Here is a 13058-nt window from a genome sequence, read left to right on the forward strand (position 1 = left end):
TGGTAGGGAAGTTTAATCACACTTGTAGTGTTGGTGAGACCACATCTGGAGTATTGTATACATTTTTGGTCTCTTTACTTAAAGGATATAATTGCATTGGAGCGATTCAGAGAATGTTCGACTGATTCCTGGGATGAAAGGGTCATCTTATGAGGAAAGGTTAGACAAGTTGGGCCTGTATCCATTGGAGTTTAGAGGAATGGAAGTGATCTTATTGAAACATACAAGATCCTGAGGGGACTTGACAGGGTTGATGCTGAGAAAATGTTTCCCCTTGTGGGAGATACTAGAACTAGGAGACAGAGTTTAAAAATAAGGGGTCTCCCATTTAAGACAGATGAGGAGAATTTTTTTCTCAGTAGTTAGTATGTGGAATTCTGTTCCGCAGTGGAAGCAGACTTGTTATATATATTTTTAAGGCCGAGATTAACAAGGAAATCAAAGATTATAAGGGGTAGATAGGATAGTGGAGTTGAGGCCATAATCAGCCATAATCTTATCAAGTGGTGAAACAGTTTTGAGGGGCCCTTTGGCCTACTACTTCTCCTAATTTGCATGTTCGTATTGGCAAAGGGATTGAAGTTAGCACAACAGAGCAAAGCCAAACAGTGAATGATATGGTGGATGTTGTAGGGTTTAATGTGTGTTTTAATTAAAAAATAATTGATGTGACCATAAGATGATTTTAATGAGCCAGGGGACACTGTTTTAAAATTAGGGGTCACCCTTTCAGGACAGATGAGCAGAATTTTTTTGAGGTGTGACTTTGGAACTCTCTGCCTCAGGTAGTGGAGACAGGGTCATTGAATAGAGGTGAACAGATTCTTCTTAGGCAAGGGAATCAAAGGTTATTGGGGGTAGATAGGAATATGGAATTTGAAACACAAACAGATCAGCTATGATCTTATTGAAAGGCGGAGCAGACTCAATGGGCCGAATGGCCTACTTCTGCTCTTCTCGTACATTCGGAAATCTTTTTCTCTAAGTGAATTGTACACATATTCCATGCAGCTAGTATGAAAATTAATATGTAAAAGAGCCAATTGACAATACAAGTAGCAAAATGGAAAGATAATGTATAAACACCAAGATATTGCTTGGTTATTGGATCAGAAATTCAAGTTTGGATTAAATTAGCCTTCATGAAGAATGGAAAACAGATGACGACAATGTACAAATGATAACAGACTCCTCCAAGTATCAGCTCTGCTGTAGGTTTTATTAGATATTCTGCACAGCATGATACGTTTAATTTGAATGGTAGACATCAAAAGTACTATCACCGTACGGTGGAATCAATCTGTTACTAGTGTGGCTTTGATAAAATTATTGAACCTCAGGGAAGCCCAATACAGGAAGAGACTATCCTACTTAGCAGGAAACAGCACAATACTACACAAGACCTACTGCACAGTAATAATCTGTGAACATCGAACGCAAGAATAAAAAATAAAAAAAAGTATTTGATAGTTTAGGCAGAATATCACATTACTATAGACTAATTGGAATCCTTGCCCTACAACTGGTACAGAGGATGAGATTCAGAAAAGAACTACTCACAAAGGACAAAACAATGAATGCTACAATGAAGATGCAATAGCGCAACAAAACAAAACGAAATGCTGATCAGATGGAAGACACCACATTGTCAGATAGCCTACCAACTGTTGTCGCCAACTGAGCTAACAGCCAACACCAGTCTGATAAGCTATCTCACAGAATGGCAAAATGATGGAGAAGCTGGATGTGACAGAAAATCTACACCTGGTACTACAGGATAGAAATGAAAATGAGGGTACACAGAACCTTACCTCATTCTGAATTACTATGAACATCTTTTGAGCACTAAATATTGGTTTGCAGTTTTGGAAAAAAAAAGTCCCAATATCTGCAAGAATGAAATTCTGTTATATGTCTTATGTATTTTCTTATTTAAACAAAAGCACCCATAAAAGAGCTCCAGTTTGCTATGCCAGATGGTCACAGGTTCAAATCCCATACTTTGCAGAGATTCAAATTCTCAATGCCTCATTGGACAAGTTTGCTTAGTTATTGGTCAGACTCTAGCATTGCAGGGTGGTGGTGGGTAGCATATTGTTGGCTGATCTCCGAGCAACACTGACCATTAATCCAACCTCATCTTCTAAGAGAGAGGATTAACATGGCTAAAAATTTGCACCAACACCCAAAAATGTGTTAAAGAGATAAAACCAATATCGTGCAACAGAATTATTACTGAAAATCTCTCATTTGCAGTTTAATTTTCACACAATGCACCTTTGGCTTTCCAAGAATTCAAATCACCTACTTTACATCAGGCACCAGAAAATATTGTGAAATAATGATCCAGTTTACTCTATGGAATGGAAAAATGACCCGTAGCTATACAGGTCATTTACATTTCTCCATGTGATTTTAATGAGGTACGCTTTTGTCATGAGTAGCTTTGCATAAACTTGCTCGTTCTTTTTCCTAATGGACTAATTCCTCAGACTCCAATGGAAATGTTTGATGGACAGATGGCCTGGCTCTAGAACCTGTCAAAATGACTCCGTGGGCCAACCACCTGTGGAATGTTGAGTTGTTACCAGAGACGGAAATCGCTTTGGATGTATTCCTTTCCGTGACTTAGCATTACAGACCCACTGTGCACTGGATAACAGTGCTAACATGCTATTGAAGGAAATGCCCACATGCAGATCAGCTGCGACTGAAATTGCAATCTGGGATCACCCAGTGCACTGGGCAAAACAGCACCCTGGAAACACAAATCCATATTATTTAAATTCATTCACTTTGATGAAAATCCTAAAAAGATAACACCTTAGTTCCAATTTTATTCCACTTAGAAAATGAAATAATTAAGACAGAATCTGAGTTTCTTTAGTTCAAACAGCTCCTACAGAGAAGCTTCTGAATTGTCTCTTTCATGCAACATACTTTGCATGTGAATAATTTAAGATATACCCTACGGCCTAAAAGAAAGACAAATTTGTTTGCGTATTGCATTCTTGATAATTGTATCAATATAACAATTAGAACATATTACTTTATGAATGGTTCTATATAAATCACTATGTAGGATCAACATCATTTGAGCTTATACATAATAGGTAGATGTAGTTTTATGATATATACACAATCATGACATTCCCCACAAGAATTGACAAAGACACAGACTAAAGGTCAGTCTGTGGAATGACTGAATGTAGTTTTATAAAGTCAGATTAGATTTATCATGTTAAAATTTACAGAGCAAAAATGACATTGCTTTTCATATATACAGTTGGAGATGGACCGGTTCCATAGCTTCTAATAATTTTCTTTCACCATCATTGTGTAAAGTACAAGCAGAGATGAGCAATATAGGTTTAATGGTTTTGTGCAATATATGTGGCCTCATTAAGAAATAGATAAGATACAGAAGATTGAGGTAATAAATACCTACAGTTTTTGAAAAATCTATTTACCTCTTTGACATAGTCTACACATACTGCTGTTTTACGCTCCACATCTACCCTCCATCAGCAAGTGCGAGGGGAACAAAATGATAGCTATCAACACCAATGCTTTCTCTTTCAGCTAAGTGTACTTTCTGCAGATGATGGCCTGACCTGATCTTTAGTGCTTCACCCAGTCACTGGATGTTAAAATACTGATGGGACGCTTATGACGTGAAACTTGCGGCAACAAATCATAGTTCAAACAGTTACCGGAGTATGAAATTTCCACAACAAAGGTTGTGTGTCATTTGGCGGGTTGTTGTGGAAGGAGGGGCAATGAAAATAAAGATGCAAAGGAGGAGGAAAAATAAGCTTAAAACATCGCCATTTAACTATTCCAAATTTAGTAAGCTCCAAAGAATTTAACTATTTTCAACCAGTTAATTAGTTAATGAAACATTGTCATCATTGTGTTTGACAAGCTGACAATATGATCAGCTACTGCCAACAAAGGACAACCCTTGCTAGTCAGAGGATTCCAATTCAAAAACAGATATTGAGTGAATACACTCATTCCTCAAACTGATGATATTAGCATTCAACAAGCTAATACAATTTTTGTTTCCACAAACCACATCAAGGTCCTTTTCAGCACTGTGCCCAAAATAATTTGCAGCAAGTTAACATCATTGCTTTCAATTGGGTTCCATGCTTAATATTTACATCTATCCTGCAATTTCCTTTATGCCACTTAATAGCATTCATCACTAATATGGTCTCAATTGAAACTAAGATACATTCAAAAAATAAAAAAATTGGAGACAACAAATAGGCAAGAATCCACAAAAGTGGATTCCAAGCTGGAGTACCTGTGCTAATCAAGAAAATATTTTTTTAAAAACTTGTAAATGCAGAAACTTATAATACTCCCCCTTTGCTTCCTTTATATTAATTCCAGTTTGTGGAACCAAGAAGCAGCAGATGGTTTTTATGAATCACTATCTAACCTGGACCTTGTGCAGTCCCTTCTTTCTAAATAAAAGTGTTACTTTTTCATTTCATTTTCTCCTCAGTGTATTTCTGCGACTGGATCCGTTTGGCGTAGCTCTGAGCCATGGAATTAATGATGGAAAGAATGAAGTAGCACACCATGATGATGACTACTTTTTCAAAGATCCAGGACAGCCAGTTTTCACTCTAATGGGGGTGGTGGGGTGTAGGGAGGAAAGAGAAAAACAACATAAAAAGTATTTATTAAAGATTGCTTAATCTGAAATCAATAGCAGACTGCTAGTAGCTTAATTAGACCAATATGCACGATTAGGAACAGTCCCAAAGCTTTTTTGCTGTAAAATAATCAAAGAATTGAAAGATGGAGAAATGTGCATCAAGCTTCACACACTGGTCAATCTTAGATACAGAATTGCTGGGAGCAGAGGGTAGGGCAGGGGAGAGGCTGGGAAGGACCCTCCACAGACTAAACATTTCCGTGTAGGAGGCATAAAGCAGGGGAAATAATTTTCATGTTCAATGGCAAAAACTATGCTTTATGAAGTTAACCTAGCAAGTGGCATGAAAGTGCCCTCCAGATACTTTTAATTCACATATCCAATTAACCAAAACCAAAAGCACAATTGTTTAATTTAACATTTGGATCAAAAGATAGCATCTTTGCCACAGGTTTACTGTTATTAAAATATTAGCTACAGATCTAGCTGGCCCTTGGACAAATCAAGCTCATCAATACAAATAGAAACATAAAATTAATTAGTGCCATGAATGGCATTAAATTACATGTGTCCTGAGTTGGTGAAGCATTCTCTCCACATTTTTAATCTCTCTACTTAATTCTGTTCAGTGGGTATGGATGATGATTTCTTGAGGAAATCATCATTTTGGACACAAACAAAATCCTTATCTTTTTATAGTTCCCAACAGAAGTTTGATCAAAGGTAGGTTTCACAGAGTATGGATGTTGTTGGCTAGGCCAGTATTTATTGGTCATCCCTAATTGCCCTCGAGAAGGTGGTGATGAGCCGACATTCAATGCTGAACGTATCTTTGTAAAGTGGCCAACAAGGTGACAATCTATTGGCCAGTACTGGAAATTTATTGGTCTTTATATATACAGGAAACTAGATCCTCACTACTTCACTAGGTCAGGCCAAGCGAGTTCTCACTCCACTCTGAGGCCATTAAAAGTGAGCAAACTAAAATCTGGCAAATCTGTCAGTGGGGATCCCCAATCAGGAAGAAACAGATGGGAATTTAGTTCACCACCTCCTCTTTCAGGCACGCACATAACACTTCCCTTCGCCGGTCAACTTAGTGTGTATTGGCACTGATGAGGTGTCTACTGATCTGCCTGCCAGCTGCTCCATCTGGAGATTTAAAAAAGCATGAAAGGCCAGAAAAGAGTCTGAATCAAAAAAGAGAGAAAATCTTTCAACAACTCAATTAGACTGACACACACGCCTACACATGCAATCCCTCTGTACTAATCTGGCACCAGGATCGCCATTTTGATTCAATATGTGCCATGGCATTAAGAGCTTGATTTAGATATTCTGCATCTGCATCAGTATTGAAGCAATGGCTCTGAGCCAAACCAAACTCTTGTTAATATACTAGTGGAAACTTGTCCGATATGGGTTTACTAAAGAAGGTAAAGCATTTGTGCATTTTGAAATAGGTCATCAGATACTGAAAAATACCATCATTATTTAAGAGGGAAGGAAAATGCAGACACTGAAGTATTTTTCCCTATTTATATTCCATTTACTAGTGACTTCAGAAAGGGCGAATGTGTGAATAGTAACAAGCACTTGGCTTTTTTTTTCATCTGAATCGCTAGTAGATTCAGTGTATATATATATAAAAAAAATCTGATAATTACAAATATTACAGTAATTAAGAAAAAGGTAGGACTGGAAACTGATCCTTCCAACTTTGACCTTTAATCCTCTAAGAGGAGCTTTTATTTTCATAGTTCAAAAATTAAATGTCAAAGACTAAAATTCACAGAACACTTTTACATTAGCTTTCACATAACGTGCGAGCTGTGTTGTACAATCCTGTGTCTATGGCAGCATGACACAAATAGCTGTTCCACTGGGAGGAAGTACCTCGGCTTTAAAAAGTTGCACAATGTTGGGTTTGGTGACTGTTACATCCACGTCATCACAACTGTACACCAGGAACTGAGTCTTTTTTGGGTTGGAGTGGGGAGGGGGTAAGAAATGGGAGTTTGAGTATCTTTCTAAGACAAGTTATTTTGGAGAGAATAAAATAATGGACAATTAGTACAGTGTCTTGATATAAATCATATTGTACTCAAACACAAGATTAGAAAGATCATACCACATTCAAACATTAAAAAGTTTTTTTTTCATGCAAAGCATATGTTTCAAATCTAAATCAGTCACTATTACGTAGTTAAAACTGTCAAGAAAGTTAATTGAATTTGGAGGTTTACTATTTCCAAAAACTTTTAAACTGATTACTGAAAAGACAATTTCAAGACTTTAATACCTACAATACTACAAGGTCCTGAGTTAGTCATACATATAGGGTCTGATGGCATCATCGAAGACCATCCTCATCAGCGCAGCTTACAAGATTATGATTTCTTTCAACTAAAACCTTATTCATAGATGACATAGACAATTGCTACGGACCACTGCCAAGGATGGTCATCTTAATGTGATGCACTCTTCTTGATCACAGCTTATTTGAGTCAACTCAAATGCACTGAACTTCAGACAAGCCACTTTACTTCCTGAATTTTTTTTCTAAGTAGAGTTTTGATCACATTTTTTAATTTCTGAATTATTGCAGGCCTCAATTTCTGTCCATTGGACCTTTGGCCAATTTGAGATCTCAAGTTGAAGAGTCCCCTAATTACTCTAAATTTAGCATTCAACTCCATGTACACAAAATAATCAGGTGAACAGAATGACACACACAGGCCAACAAATGGTTTAACGTTAAAAAGTAGATAAATTACATTCAGGGTATTCTTACCGCTTCTACTGTATCTCCAGACTTGTGGTGAAGCTTGGCTTTCTGGGCCTCCAGATATTCTCTGAAGGGTTTTTGAAGTGAAGGGCCTAAGCTTGGAATTGCCCTATGTGAGTCAGTTCCAATTCCACGAGTATATTTGGGAGAAGGGAGAAAAAAATAAACAAAGGAAACACAGTTAATTTTACTCACCTATGGAAGTGCTGTATAAACTTAATACAAAAGTTAAAGAGTAGTTAAAGTTTATGCAACTGGTGCCGTCGCTCATTGTGATTAAGGTAAGAGCAGGAACATGAACTCAAGTACTGCACTGGCAGACCACAGTATCTCAAATGAATGATTCTCACAAGCTGGCCCCATATATCACCGTCAGTTCCTGTAAAAACTGGTTTGAACTGATCAATAAGGAAGTGAGTCGGTGTTGTGTCATTGCCAGCTAAGAAAGAAACTACACTCCCACCCCATTAATGACTCGCCCCCACAGCTCCTGGAAGGGTGGCCACTTCCGAATATATCGGGCCTTATAAGGGAATACAATATGTCATTCCTTTACTGTTAAGAACCTACTAGCAATTTTCATAGTACCTCCTCCTCCTTTTGCATCTCCTCCTCTACCACCACCACCATCACCACCACCACACCCCCCCACCCCCCACATACTGCTCAGCAGTTGGTGATTAACCAAGAAACAAACAAGGTACTATGAACCTTTTTTGTTACGTTACTTCACATTTATTCCCCCTATGGCACAATATACTCTTATTGAAATGAGAGGGAGTGTATGCCGCACCCACTGCACTCGGCATACAAAAATCTTGAATCGTGCAATGACACCAGATACTTTATATTTTATCATGTACCCTCTGCAGAAATTATTTACAACAGGCAAGATGTAAAACTGAGTAATGGGGAAGGAAAGAAAAAGGAGGAGGGTCCAAAAGGAGATAGCAAACCTAGGTTAACACAAGAATATATTTTCTTATGCAATAAACCATGAGTTAGCACTTCTAATGAGTGACTTTATATTGATACCGGAAGGAACACAATTTTGAAACAATATATCACTCTAAGTGATTTATTTACCTAGATACCATAACTAATGGTTAAAATTTCCTTCAAAAACAGGTCTGAACAAATGTTCTTCTCGCTCATAACCTCAAGTAGGGTTTTAAAAGCTGACACTAATTAAAGTAGAGAAATAGACTAATACCTTCAGATATTTCATAGATTTCCACTTTGTACAAGGCAGGTTGATTACTCATTACTTTCATAAAAATATGGTCATGCAGGAGGTAAAGCTCTTCACAAAAATCTCACCATAATGACAAACATAGCAGTTTTTTAAAAAAAGGCGGCATTTCTTCAAATCCCTTCATGTTACCGGAAGACTTCAGGTTCACAATTAAACTTCTGTAACATGCCTGGGGAAAACTGCCTGTTGCTAAAGAATACACAGTCTCATTTACACTTACTGTTTATGGTGCTACCCATCACGGGCAGACAAATAATATGAAATTTATCTCCAATTGCAGCCACTCTCCCAAACCCTTCCTCTACCATGTCTGCCTTTGGGACATGGTTACATGGTTACTTCAAAGTGACTTTGTCCTTGAATTTAGGACCAGGAGGAAGCCATTCAGCCCTTTGAGCCTACTCCACCATTCAATAAGATCATGGCTGATCTGGCTGGGGTCTCAACTCCAATTTCCTGTCTGCCCCCATAATCCTTGATTTCCTTGTCCATCAAAAATTTGTCTAACTCTGCTTTGAATAAATTCAAATACTCAACCTCCACTGCTTTCTGAGGAAGAGAATTCAACAGAATAATGACCCTCTGCAGGAAAAAAATTCTACTCATCTGTCTTAAAAGGTTGATCTTTTATCCTTAAACTGTGTCCCCTAGTTCTAGTCTCCCCAACAAGTGGAAACATCCTCTCGGTATCTACCCTGTCAAGTCCCCATAGGATCTTATCTTTCAATAAGATCACTTCTCATTCTTCTAAACTCCAATGAATATGGGCCCAACCTGTTCATAAGATAAACCCCTCATCTCAGGAATGAGTTGAGTGAAGAGTCTCTGAGTTGCTTCAATGATATATTTTTTCAAATAAGGAGACCAAAACTGAACACAGTACTCCAGATGTAGTCTCATCAAGACCTTGTACAGCTGCAGTAAAACTTCCCTACTTTTATATTCCATTCCCCTCAAACATATGCCAACATTCCATTTGCCTTCCTAATCACATGTTGTACCTCAATACTGACTTTTTGTGATTCATGTACCAGGACACACAGATCCCTCTGTACTAACAAGTTCTGCAATCTGTCCCCATTTTCTATTGTTCCTGCCAAAGTGGACAAGTTCACATTTTCCCAAATTATGCTCCATCTGTCAGATTTTTGCCCACTCACTTAAGTTGTCTATATCCCTTTGCAATCTCTCTATCTCCTCTTGACAACTTACTCTCCTACCTATCCTGGTGTCATCAGCAAATTTAGCTACCATACATTCGGTCCCTTCATCATTTGTTTTTACTTGTTCATGGGATGTGGGCATTGCTAGCTAGGCCAGCATTTATTGCCCATCGTTAATTGCCCTTGCTCAGAGGACAGTTAAGTATTGCTGTGGATTCGGAGTCACATGAAGGCCAGACCAGGTAAGGACGGTAGATTTCCTTCCCCAAAGGACATTAGTGAACCAGATGGGTTTTTACAACAATTGGCAATGGTTTCGTGATCTTCAGGCTTTTCATTCCAGATTTTTATTGAATTCAAATTTTGAACCCAGGTCCCCAGGGCATTACCTGGGGTTCTGGAATACTAGTCCAGTGACAATACCACTATGCCACCAGCTCCCCCAAGTAACTGGATGTAGATTGTAAATAGTTGAGGCCCCAGCACTGATCCCTGAGGCACTCCACTAGTTACAGCTTGCCAACCTGAAAAAGACCCATTTCTCCTGACTCTCTGGTTCCTGTTAGCTAACCAATCCTTTATCCGTGCTAATACGTTACCTCTACATCATGTTCTCTTATCTTGTGTGGTAACCTTTGATGGGGCATATTGTCAAATGCCTTCTGGAAATCCAAGTACACCACATCTACAGGTTCTGCTTTATCCACCTTGCTTGTTACTTCTTCAAAAAAACTGAGAAATTGGTTGAACAAAGCCATGTTTACTCTGGCTGATCACATCATGATTTTCTAAAAATCTTGCTATAATCTCCTTAATAATGGATTCTCGCAATTTCTCTGTGACAGATATTAGGTTAACTGGCCTGTAGTTTCCTGCTTTCTGTCTCCCTCCTTTCTTGAATAAAGGTGTTACATTAGGCATTTTCCAATCCACTGAGACCCTTGCAGAATCTAAGGAATTTTGGAAGATTATAATGAATGCATCTACTATCTCTGCAGCCATTTCTTTTAAGATCATCTGGTCATGGGGACTTGTCAGCCTTTAGGTCTAATAGTGTTCCCAGCATTTTCCCCCTAGTGATGGTGATTGTTTTAAGTTTCTCCCTCCCATTCACCTCTTAATTTTGAAGTATCTTTGGGACGATTCCTAAGTCTTCCACAGTGAAGACAGACACAAAATCAACACTTCTGCCATTTCCTTGTTTTCCATTATCAATTTTCAAGACTCATTCTCAAGAGGGCCAATACTAGCCTTAGTTACTCTTTTCCTATTTATATTACTAGCTAGCTTTCTCTCATACTCTACTTTCTCCCTCTTTAATATATTTTTATCATCCTTTGCTGGTTCTTAAAATCTGACTAATCTTCTGACATATCACCAATCTTTGCAGATTTGTACAGTGTTTCTTTCTATTTGATGCTATCCTTCACTTCCTTATTCAGCCTTAGATGATGCATTCTTCTCAAAAACTCTTCTCTTCTCACTGGTATAAATCTTTGCTAAGATTTATCAAACAGCTCCAACTATCATTCATTTGACTGTATAAACCTTTTCGTAAATTGAGCAAGATTTTCCAGTTTCGGCAAATTCACCACATTGCCAAATGTGTTTGGCCTGCCCACCTGTGTAGTACAAGCCTAGGATTGACCATGAACAATACTGCACCCTGGCCAACTTGAAGATTAAATTGTTATGGAAACATCATGAACATTTTTCTCTGCTTGTCAAGGTGGCAATTTTGTTTAATATTGGTTTTATGTTGTTTATGTACCAGCTATTGATCCAGTTGTTTAAAAAGAAAACTTATCCCAACTGTGGCAGGTACATTAGTTGCTTATCATCCAGTCACTAAATGTCCAATTTGGTCATAATTCTCAAGGTTGAATGACATTCCAGTTCAAGACAAAAGCTCATAAGTTGCCCAAATTGGACTCTCAGTCAATAAATTAGAGATTATTGCAAGATTTATATTGTCTTTCACATCAATCACTAATTACATTCCCAAATAAGCAAAAAGAAATCTAGATGTACAGCATCATTACTGCATGAACTTTATCGTTTCTGACCCTTGAATGTGGCACTCAATGAAATTCTGGAAAAAAAGTTGAGTCACTAAATTAATCACATTTTTTGAGGCGATGACAACATTGATGGACATTGGAACCCTGATAGTGTATCCAGATTTTCAAAAAGCCTTTGATAAAGACTGTTAAGCAAGATTACAGCTGGATCTTGAATTGGACAATAAATTAATTGCTTTCGTATATAAGTAGTTATTAACGGTAGTGACTGCATTGGAGCTTGTCGCTGGTCGAGTCCTTCAGGGAGCAGCATTTGGGTTGTTGCTCACCATCATCTTTATCAATTGGCTGGGTAAAGGCATCGAAGTAATAGCCTAAAAGCTGGCAGAGGACAAAAAGAAGGATGGAAAGTAGTATTTTCGATGAAAAAACAAATAGTTTACAAGCAAATTTGGGGGAGAAGAATTCTTTCAATACAGACAGGTGCAGCAAGCTGGGCAGGGTAATTCAATCATGTGTAAACCACACAAGGCTTCTGAGGGGGAGAGGACCTTCTTCATGAATCAAAGTTCCATGAAAATAATGCATTAGAATTTGTAGATAGAACAATTTCTTAGAAAACCAGGAGCTCACCAAAGCTCCTTAAACAGCACCTTCCAAAACTACAGCCGCTACCATCTAGAAGGACAAGGGCAGCAGATGCATGGGAACACCATCTCCTGCAAGTTCCGCTCCAAGCCACACACCATCCTGACTTGGAAATATATTGCCATTCTTTCGCTGTTGCTTGGTCAAAATCCAGGAATTCCCTCCCTAACAGCATTATGGATGTACCGACACCACATGGACTGCAGAGGTTCAAGACGGTGACTCACCACCACCTTCTCAAGGGCAATTAGGGTTGGGCAATAAATGCTGGCCTCGCCAGCAATGTCCACATCCCATGAATGGATAAAAAAAGCCCATTCTGAGATTGTGAAAGGCACTATATAAATTTAAGTTCTTTCCTTAATCTCCAGAGGGTGGCACGAGATGCAAAGAGACCGCAATTTTTATTGTGGTGAGTAAAAAGCACGCAGAGGGACCAAGATGGTCAGCCTGTTGCTGTCAATTGTCTTGGTATCCATGTAAATCTGCAATAAGCAGCAACAATCCTAAT

At 38.3% G+C, this 13058-nt stretch overlaps 1 protein-coding gene across 9 annotated transcripts in view; it reads right to left on the reverse strand.

Moving 5' to 3' along the window:
* Positions 1-3180: 3180 nt before the first annotated feature.
* The window catches only part of vmp1 (vacuole membrane protein 1), a 192886-nt gene continuing 183008 nt past the window's right edge, over positions 3181-13058 (reverse strand). For 5 of the 9 annotated variants that reach the window (XM_041196858.1, XM_041196859.1, XM_041196857.1 and 2 more), the window contains exons 11-13: positions 10478-10610; positions 7467-7569; positions 6399-6702 (exon numbers count right to left, since the gene is read on the reverse strand). In XM_041196858.1, the coding sequence (XP_041052792.1) occupies positions 6524-6702; positions 7467-7569; positions 10478-10610 (415 nt within the window). In that variant the 3' untranslated portion in view covers positions 6399-6523. Of the gene's footprint in view, positions 4641-6398; positions 6703-7466; positions 7570-10477; positions 10611-13058 lie in introns of those variants that run through there. The other 4 variants (XM_041196864.1, XM_041196856.1, XM_041196862.1 and 1 more) reach the window with 4 other exon arrangements.

This window comes from Carcharodon carcharias, chromosome 10 (assembly GCF_017639515.1).
Source record: "Carcharodon carcharias isolate sCarCar2 chromosome 10, sCarCar2.pri, whole genome shotgun sequence".
NCBI classification, from domain to species: domain Eukaryota; kingdom Metazoa; phylum Chordata; class Chondrichthyes; order Lamniformes; family Lamnidae; genus Carcharodon; species Carcharodon carcharias.